Below are 14823 nucleotides of genomic sequence, written 5' to 3' on the forward strand. Positions count from 1 at the left end.
GATCATACCATTAATTTGTAATCATTACAAGAATACTAAAATCGTGTAATGAGCAAGTGTGCGTTTATTAGACAGTTTAATATCACGTCAGTTTGAGCTTTCAGAATCGGCGAATCTGCTGCGGTCGTCCTATCACATCTGGAGCGGAGACCTGAACCAGGAAGTTGGTCACCAGATAACACGGAAACCAGTTAAACCGTAACACCGGCGAAGCAGTGTTGCCAGATATTGCTACAAAAAAACAAACAAAACCAAGCCCCTGAAAAATGCATCTTCCCACTTTATTAATGCCCTAATTACTTTATTAACGCTGTTACATTAAGTATTAAAACAAGTCCAGCGACGCGTATAATAACTAGATCTGGCAACATGGCGGAGCAGAGCGGAGGCTGCACTTGAGCCAAGCTCCTTCACTCCTGCGTTTCAGCGGTTTCAGCCACATGAATTTATTCAGCGACATGATTTTAAAATAATTTTTCATATGTTTTCAAATTTTATTTTTGAACATGAAACATTTACGGAGGTCTGGACCTTATAGCTGGCTAGTGCCTGTGTAAAGTGAATGAGTGTAAACTACAGCCTATATGAATGAAATGAGCGCAAATCAATAGCCGCGTTGGAGTCTATGCGCGTCTCTCAGAAATCGGTCTTTATACCTTTTCGAAATCCAACTGTAAAAACGCATTACATTAGCCCTTTTCGTGAATGGCATTACATTTAATTATAAAAGACGAATAATGTTTGATCAAGGCTTTTGGGGGGTCCCAATGATTTGTTGCACTCTGTTGATAAAACAACTATTTGTCTGTAAATGATCACAGACTCCCGCAACACATGGTCTCTTAAGTTACTTCAAGTTCAAGCGAGCTTTATTGTCATTCTGCTATGAGAACTGAACACTTTTCATTTCTATTTTTTTCTTCAGCTTCTTTTTTTTCTGTTAGTGCTCTTATTTAAGATTGTGGATGTTTGTCTCTTGACAAATTTGTACACAAAGTTTCACTTGAAACCAAGAAGAATAAAGTTATTTTTCTTTTTTGATCAACATTTTCTGTAGTTTTAAAGAGAAGATATTTACGAAGTTATAATTATAATAAAAAAGAAGACTTTATTTAGTTATACAAGGCATATTTGTTAAATGAAAACTACGAATCGAACAGATTTGCATTTAAAGTCATATTTTCATGTAATTTAATTAACTTCCGGTTTAAGCCACACCCACTTCCGGATCCATCCGAATACAAATACAGATAATTTTGAGATTGTCACAAATACAGATACAGATACAAATAATGGCTCCGCTGCACACCCCTAGTATCAAGACAATTTACAGGAGAATGTCAGGACAACAGTTCATGTCTAGCTTTAGAGAGGTTGGGTGATGCAACGAGGCAAGAACACAAAGCACACAAGTAAATAATCTAAAGAATGGCTTTAATCCATATATCAATAATATATCAATATATTATATACCAATAAGTTACTATTTTAAATTAAACAAACATATGCTGTATTTTTTACAATTCAAATTCTGACATATAGGAGTAATCTTAAAATAGGAAAAATATGCACTGTATTATTGCAACTGAATTTATTTTTGGCAACGATATCATATTTTTTCATAGCAAATAAGGGCACATACTTTACATATACATACAGTATATTTCAAAATCTCAAAATGCATATAATAGAACCGAAGTACTGTTTTAAAAAAAGCACACTGAATTTAAACTACAGTATTAAAATATTTTAAAAAGATTTAAAAAAAAAGTAATTAATGGAATTGAAGGGAATTAAATTAAATTTGTTGAAAGAAAAGTATCATAAAATCTTGTAAGAATGCTAATATTTCTAGCTAAAGTTAGGCTAGATTCATTAATGTTGTTAATATTGTACAACTATTGTACTACAACTACCACATTACAGTTCCTCAAAAAAAAAAAAAAAATAGCAACATTATTTGATATTTTTTTAAACTGTGTTTAAGTTTTAAAAAATACATTACAGATGCCTATTACATTTATTATCTAAATTCACCATATGGTTGCTCTCCTGATGAAACACCTCTCCATCTTCCCCCTTTCTCCAGCTTATTTTGCTGTCACTCTCCAACCTCATGTTCTTCAGCTTTTCACTTATCTGGAAGACCAGCAAGAAAGAATCAAATAAAACCTGACAAATTATGTCACATATATAGACTTCATATAATCTTAAGACTTAAATAACAACAAAACCAGCAATAATAATGTTGATTATATGAGTGGTGTTTGATGGGTTTAATGTAATTTAACAATTTCTTCTTCAGCCATTTCATCGAGTGTGTATACTTGGCAAATTGAGTTGTTGCATCAGACTTTGGCACTAAACACTGTTTAAGGCAGATACAAACCTCATTCAGAATGGCCGTCTGTAGTGAAGGATCATTCAAAGCACATTTTCCCTTACAGGTCACTTTCAATCTCACAATTTGTTTTCTCTTGTCATCTAGAGAAATACATGAAGTTATGCTCAACAAAGAAGATACTTCAATGAAGGAAACATATTTTAGTTGTTTGTGATGTCTGTTGTAAGAGTGATCTACAAACCATTTGAATCATTTAATTCTGTTAACTGGGGAAATTTACCTCCATAGCAGATAAACGGCTGCTTTACATCACAGCTGTATTGAGACCATCTGCCAGAGTTGCTTCTTGACATACCAGCACAGTTACCAGATCCTGAACTCATGGATGGTTGACCTTCTACCCAGTGTCTGAATCTCAGATCCCTCTTATCAGACCATTCCCAAGAGTCCACAAACAGACCAATCCAGGTGTAATATCCAGATAAAAGAATTTGATTTATCTGGTTATTTTCTGTAGAGTTGTGGATGGTGGGCAGGTCTGTATAATGCTGTCTGCAGTAGCTCTGAGCATCACTCCATGTTTTTTCGCTTTGTACCAAGATGTATCCAGAGTTTCCTATTGAGAGACGCAAAGAAAGTATCAGTTCTCAGCACTTCTTTTCCAATTAAACTGCACAATAATAAATTTTAAATAATGAGAAATTCACCAAAGCACACAAAATATTGATTCAAGTCACATGACTTATCATGCCAAGCCCCGTAATATATAGCAGCACAATCTCCATCTGCATTTGGCTGTCCTGAAGCCCAGTTATAGTACTGAGAAGTTGTGTTTTCTCCATTAGACCAACTCCAGCGTTTCTGTGTCCCCCACTTCAGTCCAATCCACACTGATCCACTGTATCCAGCATCCACTACATTTACCAGCCTGTTCACATCATCCATGCTGTCTACAGTAGCCAGATCAGTGAATCTCTCTCTGCAGTATCTCTGAGCCTCTGGCCACGACATCGCTGTATTTATATAGTGGTACGGACGATAAAGAGCAGAACTGTTCCAGAAAAGCCCTGTTAAAATCAACACGTTAAACCGTCTATACATAACACATCATCATAAATACAGATTACAAATGATCACACCAACCTGACAGCAGCAGCAGCACAAACAGACTCCCGTCCATGACTGCTCACACAGATCCTCACTGGTGTATTCTCTAGATTACCAAACACATTATCCATTTTCTGTATCAGTTTTATAAGTAGAGTGTGGTGAATGACTTACACTGCAAACATGAGGTGGCTACATACAGTATGAGGCTAGTGGCCTTGATTTTAGCATTACGTTCCTGTACCAGGCAGTACTAGCAACTTAATAACAGCAGCATAGCACTAGAAACACCAAGGTAATGGGATTGATACCCAGGAAATGTATGAACTGATGAAATACAATAAAATAATAGTGGAATACGCAGTATAAATTGCTTTGGAAAATATGAATAAATGTTAATGATATCAAAATGTGATTTAACCTTCCATAATACTATAAACTTACAAAGGCATATTGTACATAATACAGCTGTGATTAATTATTAAAAATATAAGGGAGACATTAAGCTCTCCAAGAGTTTTCTTATTGAGTGGTGGAACTATGATGTAAATTATGTAGTATAATTTATAGTACAATTAATTAATCATGCATTTTTTATTGTTTAGGTAAGGTAAACTCATTTTACGATTAGTCCATTTAAATACCACATTTTCCGACTTAGTCACAGTGAAAGTGAAACTTTAACGATGCATAGTGCTTAAAGCCACGTTAAAATTAAATGTTTATGGCCACATGAAGCTGTTAGAAATTATATAGATTGAGGATTTTCTAGAAGCAAGGATAACATAACATTTTGTGTACCCACCCTAACAAAACGATAGCTGAAGTGTGGTACTTTATTAACTAAAATAAGTTTAATCTTACCATATCCAAAAACTTGCTCACTCTGCTGTTATTTAATAGATTAAATGCACTAGAATTTTATTGAACACACATTTTTAATTAAGATATTCATATTAATCAAGGATTTATTGACTTTTAATGCACCTTATTGCGAAATGTACAGAACTGCTTTCATGTCCTTTAATTATGATTATTTCATTTATTCACTATACTATTTATTACTAATGTCTCATTTCATTTCATTACTCATGTCATTATTTCGCTAATGTCTCATTAGTTTGGCTCTAGTTTTGTATTTATTCCAGTTTAGCTAGCCTATATGAAAAGGTTCATGTAGCGTGGATTAAAATTCATCCACAGAATCCTTTTCACTGAACATGTTAAAAATATGTTTGAAAAAGTTGTTGGGAGCATGGTCGTGGTGACACTGAAAGTGAGCGACCATGGTGGTATAGTTCGTTTAAGCCTATAGCTTAGCTTTTAAATTCTGGCCCTTTTATTTAGGCTTCAAAATTCATAAAAGTTAAATTATTATGTGAAGAGTATCTTGATGGACAAAATGTGTAAGTTTCAAAAATGTGTAATCCAAAAGCCTATGGAAAAATCCTATTGGCTTTTTGTCGAGGGAAAACAGTGTGATGCTATAGACATGATGCTAACAGCCAATCGGCCTACAAAGTGATGTCATAGGCCCTGTCCCAAATGGCACCCTGAAGGGCTTTGCACACTGAATGCAAAAATCAGCGAGATGACCCCTAATGATCCCTAATGGAGCTATTCACACCAGGCGCGATCATTTGTGGAGCGAAAAAGCAAATTTTTTTTTTCTCCGTCCTGTGTATCAACGTATTACTACGGAGCCCGAGAAGTCACTTGTAGCGAAAACAAAAATCAATCTGTGGCAATGGTTTTGCAATTCGTCCCCTCAGTTTATAAACTGTAGGCCTACTCACAAATTCTTAAACTGTTCCCTCGGTTTAACAAATCGTGCCTAAGGATTAATAAACAGTACCCACAAATTTCCAATCCGTGCACTCAGATTTTGTAATCCATTCGTTTTTTTTTTATCCGTACACACAAATTCATAATCCGTGCGCACGCTTTCGCAATCTGTTCCCACGGGTTTGTAAACTGTACTCACGGATTTGTGGCCCCGCCCCCACCGGCAGATTCAACCAGGCCACCTGTTTAGGTGCGGGATGCATTGTATTGTGTTTAAACTTTATTTTTCATAATAATATGTGAGACCATGATCCACTAACAAAAAAAAGTCTTATTAGCCTTGATTTTGCATTAATCATCAATAAGATAAAACACCGTCACCTGTGTTTGATCATATTGGTGATTAATGTAAAATAAACACCAAAAGAAGACGAATTTGTGAGTGTGGATCGTACCAAAATAAAATATTAATTGATGGAAGAGCTCTGTTCAAACGGCTTTGTGAACTTTATTTTTCAAAATAGAGAATTTCTTGAATTTTCTAAAAAAATTGCATTTTCGAGTTTCGAGAGGAGAAGGTAAAAAGCAATACAAGAGCTCATCACAGACCGACTGTGATGTACCACAACAGCTCCAAGACTCAGCACCCAAGGACGACTTTCTGGAAAACAGCCAGGGAAGCCAGGACAACATATCACAGCCACCGGAAACACCAGAGCCAGAGTCCTGCTCACTAGACACATTATCCCTCTCTCCAGCATCTCCACTTTAAGCTTCTCACAGAAAATGGAGGAACTGGTGTATACTGGGACCAAACTCTCCCACTCTTTCGCTGTAAGCCCCCAGATATCAACTAAAAAACGGCGGGCTTCGCAACCACCAAAGCCTGTGGGCTCAGCTTGCCCTCCTCCTCCTGTAATGGTGTGAATGTGCTGCGTTTCATCAAAATTAATTTAATTTATAAGTAGTAACGAATGAAAAGAGCAAATCAAAGAAGTTCAGATTGGACTACCCCACATGTCATTAAGGGGGGTTGAAGAGTGTATATATAATTCAATCAAGATGGGATTTGTGAGTGTTCTACGTGGCATTCAATCATCTGTGTTTGTTAAAAAATAAATTAATTAATTAAAAAAAAAAAACTGCAATTGCACAATTGCTCCATACTGCATTTGTTCGAACAGAAAGCTGTTATGTCATCGAGTTTTGCTAATTGGTACCCCCTCTCTGATCACTGGTTTTTAGAGTTTATTAAGTAGAAATTAAGATGAGGTTCGAATAAAACATGGTGGCGTTTGTATTGTTGAACATGTTATGTGTTAAACAAGGGATTACTAATGTTGAAAACGCTATATAAAGGGCATTTCTTTAAATGAGTGTTTGACGAATTTTTGGGATTAGTATATCTCAAGTATCAATTTACATTGTGTTCATCATCTAAGGTATGAAGAGGTTTGTTAATATTGATCGTTTTATAGTTTTATTGTACTTGAGTATGACAAGAGATAAACGTGTTGCTGCACTGAGTGGAGCGCGTGCAAATAAGGGGCGGTGCATTCTGGGTAATGTAGTTCATGACCTACTGCACATTACTTGGGATAAGAAAAGAGTAAAACAACTTGTGACGTGTGATTTTTGTGGGTTTGGTTGTTGCCTGCATGTTAGAGCGATGGGACAATGTACTAACTCAAAGATGTATTTGCAGATTTTACAGAACAGAACAGAGACGATTGCTGTAATACTGTCCCATTCTGTGCTTGCAGTAAACACCTTAAAAGACTCTATCGGTGTTCGTCCTTCTTGGCGGGTTTGGTCCTGTGGTGCATAAGAAATCGGCTACACTCCTGTGAGAGCTCTCCGGCCGCTACCACAATGCCAGGGCCCAAATCCTCCTCCATCTGGTGTAGGTGAACCAAAAACAACTGATAGCTACTCTCAGTTATATGTGTCGGGTCCCCGCTATGATAGCAGCAACTGTCACAAATATTTACAGAACAAGTGTGCCTGTAGCTTTCTCTATCTCTGTTTTATCACGTCATAGAAAGTCTAAGGCCTTCTCAAGCCATACAGCTGACCCATCTAATCTGCAGCCTATTATGCATCAAACTAAGATTGCTGTAGAGACTAAATGTAATTCCATCAAGTTAGCATTTTTAAACATTCACTCACTAAAAAATTAATTTTCTGATCAATGATTTAATAACCACAAACAACCTGGATTTTATGTTTCTAAATGAAACATGGCTAGAAGACAGCTGCAGTGCAACAGTCCTCAATGAAACAGCCCCTCCTAACTTTAATTTTATAAGTATCTGTAGGACTGTTAGGAGAGGTGGAGGTGTAGCTGCTCTGTAGATGCATCTTAAAGATGTTATCAATGCAAGCAAGTGTCATTTGGTCAGTATTTGTCTTTTGAATACCTAGGTATTGTGCTGAAAGGTGCTCCATGCATTCTGTTTATCATTACTTACAGGCCTCCAAAATACTCTCCAGCCTTTGTTGAAGAGTTCACAGAACTGTTATCAATGATTTCCTCAGAGTTTGATTGTTTTGCTATTGCAGGGGATTTTAATATTCACATAGATAATGCAGAAATCAAAACTACAAAATAAATTATAACTGTTTTAAACACCTTTGACCTGATTCAGAATGTGCATGGACCCACGCACAACCGTGGACACACTCTAGATTTACTCATCAGTAGAGGTCTAAACATCTTATCCTTTGTTATTAAGGATGTAGCACTATCTGATCACTTCTGTATTTTCTTTGATATAATGATCTCTGCTACCACTGAATCTAGATCTGTCTCTGTCAGAAAGAGATGCATAAACGAGAACACTAGTGCGCTATTTATGGAGGCTATATCTTCAACACCAAGCATTTCCGCAGACTCTGTTGATCTTCTCCTTGATCCTTTAACTCAAAAGTTAAGAATGCTATTGATGGATATTTCTCCTGAAAAAGTCAGTAATAAGACTGGCAGACAGAAATCACCTTGGAGAAAATCAACAGCAGTTCAGAGTATGAAAAGACAATGCAGAAAAGCTGAGCGGATGTGGCGGAAGACGAAACTTGAAATTCACTATAGCATCTATAAAGACAGCCTTCATGCTTTTTAACAGCCTGATCTCACATAATTCCGTGTAATGTTCACGGACTTAATTAACCCCGAATCTGTGGTGGCATCACGGAATCGGCGAAAATTCCGTGATGGGCTCACAGAAGACATCAGCCGTGGTCCATGCACGGATTCACTGGTTCAACACCAGCACTGCATCGGACCACGTAAAAAGAGTTACTTTCACTGGAGTACCTGACCCCACCCCTACCCTAAACCTACCCAGTTCTGAACAATAATGATGACGATAAATTTCCCAGTATCGCGTCGGCATATTGATGCTAAGGGTTTCCGTGCGTGGTTCACGGCTGATGCCTGTCACTGACTTACATTGTTATCACTTCTGTGAGCCCGTCACGGATTTTTTTTCTGTGAGCCCATCACGGAATTTTGGCGATTCCGTGATGCTACCACAGATTCGGAGGTTAATTAAGTCCGTGAACATTACACGGAATTCTATGAGATCACGTTGCTTTTAATGTGGAACTAGCCACAGCTAGACAGACCTTGTTCTCAAACCTTATAAACAGTAACTTAAACAACACTCGCACTCTTTTTGCTACTGTTGAGAACTAACAAACCCCCCCAAGTCAGATTCCTAGTGAAATGCTTTCCGACAGCAAATGCAATGAGTTTGCTTCCTTCTTTTCTGAGAAGATCAATAATATCAGAAAGGCGATTGGCACATCTTCAAGTTAAGGTCACACCGATTCGACCGCAATTTAAAAAAGAAGTAACTTTAGGCCCGTTTCTACCGCAGGAACCAGGATCTAAATAAAGTTCCGGGTAAAAATTTGCCCCTCAGAAAGTCCCTGCTCATGAGGTAGTACTTTTTCAAAGGTCTGGAACTTTCAGGGGCGGGACTTGGGCGCTGAGCGTGCTGATTGGTTGAGTTCACGCAGCATTGTATTTCAACCACCATATATTCGCATAATTTTTTAAATATTACTGTTATTGTGTCATAAAATGCAGTTTTAAAAGTATTTCAGGTGAGAATGTAGTTGTTTAAAACTCAAATCTGTGGTTTATTAATAAAGACTGAAAATATGCTTTGCCGATTTCAGAGACGTGAGCTTCACGCAATCACCGGGCGCTCAATGCTCATGTCTCCCGACGAGAGCAGCCTCAACTCGGCTAGCTTCTGACATTTGCCGCTGATGTCTCTGTAGTGGTTAAACATAAGCTATAATTCGTTTTGGGTAAATTTAACAGGTAATCTTTGGTCTTTATTCTATTAATCTATTATTATGTTAAAATGAAAACGAAAAGAGGCAATACTGCTTGATATAATATTTCGTTTGTAATGTATACATAACCTGAACTACATTTCTGAGGCTATTAATATGTTTAAATGAAAACAAAAAGAGGCAGTGGTGTTTGATATCATATTTCGTCTTATTGTAAGGAAAATTGCAGGTGAGCTGACTGACGTTATCAAGTACGCTGTATGATAGGCTACATGAGGAAAAAAATGCATTGCTGGTCAGCGCCACCTAGCGGGCAGGCATGAATTAGCAGACGGCGATCAACCGTATTGCTCTCGGTGTGAAAGCAACGTTCGTCGGCGATTCGTCTAATTTTTTCACATCGCACTCTGTGTTTGAAATGGCCTTAAACCCTCATAGTTCCCCCACTCTTTTAGGCTACCTAAATAAATGACGTTTAAAACGTTTCACCTGACAATCGGAACAGGTACTGCAGGGGAAAGCGGGGCACAAGCTTTTTTGTGTAAATCCACTTGGGGTTCAGAGTATTTATTTGTTTCACATTAATTTCACACGTCTGTGGTCTTGTTTCATTAAAGTGCCCCTATTATGTATTTTTGAAAATTACCTTTCATGCAGTGTGTATTAACACTTCTAAGTGAATGAAAACATCCTGCAAAGTTTTCAATCTGAAAGTACACCCAATGGGCCTCATTCATGAAACATTTGTAAATATAGGAGTAAAGGCCATTTCATACTGAGCGTTTCATACAAAAATTCTTTGTGCAACAGCAACTGCTCCACACGTGATCTAAGCTCAAATCTGATTGGATGGCCCATTTCATTGTGGAGCGACAGGGATCGCGCCTGGTTTGAATAGCCCCATAGGGATCTATAGTTTTGATTCAAAAGCGTCATCGCGCCGAACATTCATGCCGAATTTTCATGCTGAATTTTCACATTCAGTGTGAAAAAACCTTAAATTCTGAGTAATTTGCACGTAAAACGTACCTTCCCGAAAACTATCCTCTGGAGTCACAAACGCTTTGTACACTCTAAAAAATTGCTGGGTTAAATACAACCCAGCGGTTGGGTTACTGCCCAGAAGGTTGGGTTAAACATTTAACCCAACTGTTGGTTGAAAACAACCCAGCATGTGTTCTGTCCAGTATTTACTCAGCACTGGGTTGTATTTAACCCAGCGTTTTTTAGAGTGTACACATCAGATTTGATAGTAAAATATGTGTATGTTAATGAATTCCAATTATTCGCAAATAGGGCGCTTGTACACGCTATGAATTACAGCTACGCAAATTGCATGTCCTGGAATGCAGTGGAATATTCTGGTCTACTTTCCCAGGTTTGGCTCCAGTATATTGCATAAATGCAAAAAAGACTAATAGGCCATATGCCTAACAATAAATATTCAATAACGTGTGTCCACCAAAGCGTTTTTAGCCAGCTGAAAAAAGACATGACATACAGCCAAGTATGGTGACCCATACTCGGAACATTTTACGTGTTTTATATTTACACGTGGTAAGGAGCAGGTGTACATTTCTTTCGTACCAACTAACATTTTGAAAATACGAACACTTTCATGAATCTGAAAATTTACATCAGAACAGCTTTACGAACTAATTACACAAAAATTCGTTCTGCTCGTGTTTTATGAATGAGGCCCATTGTCCCTCAAAAGAAAGTCGATTCTGAATCATTGAAAGTCATTTTTAAAACGAATCCCAAGCCGTTTCATGTTGAAGTCAATATGAAACATTAGCATATTTCCCACCCACTTGTTGCGTGCGCAGATTTTCACATTGGTCTGAATGAAAATGCAAATGAATTTTTTGCCACTAGATGCTGCATTTGGAGCGGTTAAAATAGCTGTTTCCAATCGGACCAATCATCGCAGATTACACTCTAAAAAATGCTGGGTTAAATACAACCCAGCGCTGGGTAAAATATGGGCAAAACCAGTGATTGGTTTGTTTTGACCCAGCAGCGTCACGCAAAGGAGGGGTTTGGAAAAATTAATCGCTGAGCGAATTGTTTGGGAGTTGTTGAACAAATAAGGTAAAAATAAATGCATATTATAAGAAAATGAAAGTGTTTTTTGACCTTGCATGCATGTCAATCTGTTGTTGGGGACTCTAAAAACCAAAATATGAATCTTTCATAACCCATAATAGGGACACTTTAATACAGCATATTCTTTTTTAAAACATTTATTTAGGCCTACCCCAAAAGAATGTAAGTGAAATGTAACAACATGCCCCACTGTTGTAACATCTTATCTAATCTAATTAAAATATGCATGCAATATTTTTTTTAGCAATATCATTTTTAATCAAAATTTAAAAATAATGCCATTTTGGAATTTGACTATTCACAGCTATATAGGTCAAAACAATGTGGGCAAAGAGATGAATAAACACTTTCAGACATTCAGCAAAATGGAGCTGAACACACAACAGCAGTAAGACTATTTCTATTTCTATTGATTGAAATAATGATTTCTGAACATTCAGGTTCTCCTTATCTACATTCTTTGCCTGTTTCTCAAAGTGCCATAAATTATCTGAATTACATTGCTAACCACATGCAATAGCAATGTTTAATAATATCTTATAGAGATTTTCATAATTTATGCTATTTTTTCTATATATATTTTTGATATGCCAAATAAAAAATTTTCATCGTGATAGCATGTGTGGGAAAAAAGCTATTTAAACCTATACAGCGAGCAGTCTATAGTCTGTACAAAAACTGTGTTAAACTCACTGAAAGTAAAAGTGTACCATTGCAGCAGTAAATGCTGCACAGGCTGATTTTGTGTTGATTTACATGGAAGACATGAGGAGTTTTGATATTCAAATAGCATAATCTCAAGATGTTTTTGCATATTGTATCACATCAACACCAGTAAAAAAGTATCTCGAAGATATTTTGACTGATATTTTAGTAAAAAATGTTAATACTTAAAATACAAAATCATCTCCTCGTTAGTCAATTGCTGGGAACAATCAAAAACACTTTTATATTAATACACTGCAAATTATTATCAAGTAATGGATGCAGTTGCTATGACTCCACTAATGTCACGCCCCTGGACTGTTTTGTTGTGTTTTTGCTCCCCATGTGTTCCCTGTGACCCAGTTTTTCCCCTGTCTGATTGTTAATTTGATTCCAGGTGTGTCCCCTTAGTTCCCTCGTTATCCTGTCATTATAAGCCCCAGTCCATTAAGTTCATGTTTGTCGGTCTATTCGGACTGGATTAGTTTTACAAGGGTAGATGGAGTAATGTTAATTTCCCACAGGACGTCTGTAATATTAATGGCCAATTCGCAAGGGATAAGAAATCTCAGTAAAACTACCAGAAGTGGGAGGAGTAACTCGATTTACGCACCGCAGTCACCTCCCTGTCGTCATATGCGTGCTACATCCATCGATTTATTAATTAAATTAATTACATTTTGATTGGATTCTGTTTGCAATAGATACTTACCTAAAGCTAACAGAAATTTCTTGCCTCTAACAAGTGCTTTTGAGTCGTTAGTTTCGACCTTCTTTTTGATCTGAATGGTATGCATTGTCATATTCAGAAAACATTCAAGGTTTGCCGCAGACTTGTCCCACCGCCTAGAACGCAACTGAATGTTTCTTCAAGCGTGGAAAAAACGCGGGAAACGTCTCCGGTTACTCACGTAACCTGGGTTCCCTGAGAGGAGGGAATGAGACATTACGTATGGGGAAACTCCTTTTCCTCGAAATGCTGAAGCCTGATTGAATCACTCTATTGCTTTGCAATAGCCAATGGTGTCCTAGCATTCGCCTGATTGGCTGGTTTAGCCGCTATATAAGCGATGTCGGGCGCCAGAATATCTCAGAATCTTTCGACTGAGAGAGAGCTTTTGACTGTAAGGCGGTTTTTCCTACACGGCCGTCTACGTAATGTCTCGTTCCCTCCTCTCAGGGAACCCAGGTTACGTGAGTAACCGGAGACGTTCCCTTATCGAGTCGGTCTCTCGACATTACGTATGGGGAACGTATAAAACCCCGCCGTGTGAAAAAACTGTGCTGGCCAGCTCGCACGTAGCCGATGCAGAGGACAAGGCGCTGAGGCAGTAGTAGATAATTCAGAGCACTCGCCACTCCCCCTCTAGGTCGGGTATCGGACCTAGTTGAAACATTTAGCCAACACTGCGCCGGCGCTCTCAGCGCCTCCCTGCACACCGTCAAGCAGCACTGAACTGGTGTGATATAAGGGGTAGAAATAAAGCAGCAAACATGTTGGTGCTTGAAAAAACACTGCCGGCCTGAACAAGCGAGCATATATAATGGGGACACTTCTGGATATGTGCTTGTTTTACTTAGTAAATGACTTACGGACACAAAGAATAAGTATGATTCTGCACCGTTTCGCCCAGACGACCTAGTCGAAACCATGGACTGAAGCACGCGCCAGGCTGGGGCGTCTCCTAGGCGACTCAGTCGTCCAATGGCTGCTCAGCCTTCTCCTCTTGCACTGACAGAACGTGTGGTGCAAACGAGGGAATATCCAAGTTATAAAATTTTGCAAAAGTGTTGTGAGATGACCAGCCCGCCGCCAAGCAAATGGCTTGAATACACATTCCCTTGGCCCAGGCCCATGAGGATGCCAGACTCCTAGTGTAGTGGGCACGCACTCCTAACAGGCAGTCGAGTCCTTGGGAATCATAAGCTAGGCGTACGGCTTCCACTATCCAGTGAGACAGCCTCTGCTTCGACAGCGGGCTACCCTTCTTAGTGCCCGCGAAACAGATGAAAAGCTGTTCAGAAGTTCGAAACTGGCTAGTTCTGTCCACATAAGCACGTAGCGCATGCACGGGGCACAGAGTGTGCTTCTGTGACACTGAATCGGCGTTCGGCTCGGGGGAACGGAATGCTTGTATAGTGATAACCTGGGCCCTGAACGGGGTTGAGAGCACTTTAGGTGTGTAGCCGAGTTTAGGCGTGAGTCTGACCATACAATCGTTTGGGCCAAACTGCAAACAAACATTTATTGATAGAGCATGTAAATCACCCACTCGCTTCCCAGACGCTAGCGCGAGCAGCAGCACCATCTTAAAAGAGAGCACTTTCATGTCGCTAGACTCAACTGGTTCGAACTGTGGGTCAGACAGCGCTCTGAGCACCAATGATAAATCCCATACTGGCATCTGGCGCGGGCGGGAAGGATTCAGTCACCTCGCCCCACGAAGAAAGCACGATATTAGGGG

General features: G+C 38.6%; 1 protein-coding gene across 1 annotated transcript in view; it reads right to left on the bottom strand.

Annotated features, from left to right (window-relative positions):
• Positions 1-1387: 1387 nt before the first annotated feature.
• LOC131531391 (macrophage mannose receptor 1-like) overlaps positions 1388-14823 on the bottom strand; it is a 53730-nt gene continuing 40294 nt past the window's right edge. The window contains exons 5-8 of the mRNA XM_058762113.1: positions 3052-3395; positions 2625-2960; positions 2390-2484; positions 1388-2139 (exon numbers count right to left, since the gene is read on the bottom strand). Of these exons, the coding sequence (XP_058618096.1) occupies positions 2002-2139; positions 2390-2484; positions 2625-2960; positions 3052-3395 (913 nt within the window). The 3' untranslated portion in view covers positions 1388-2001. The remainder of the gene's footprint in view (positions 2140-2389; positions 2485-2624; positions 2961-3051; positions 3396-14823) is intronic.

This window comes from Onychostoma macrolepis, chromosome 02 (genome assembly GCF_012432095.1).
Source record: "Onychostoma macrolepis isolate SWU-2019 chromosome 02, ASM1243209v1, whole genome shotgun sequence".
Lineage (NCBI taxonomy): Eukaryota > Metazoa > Chordata > Actinopteri > Cypriniformes > Cyprinidae > Onychostoma > Onychostoma macrolepis.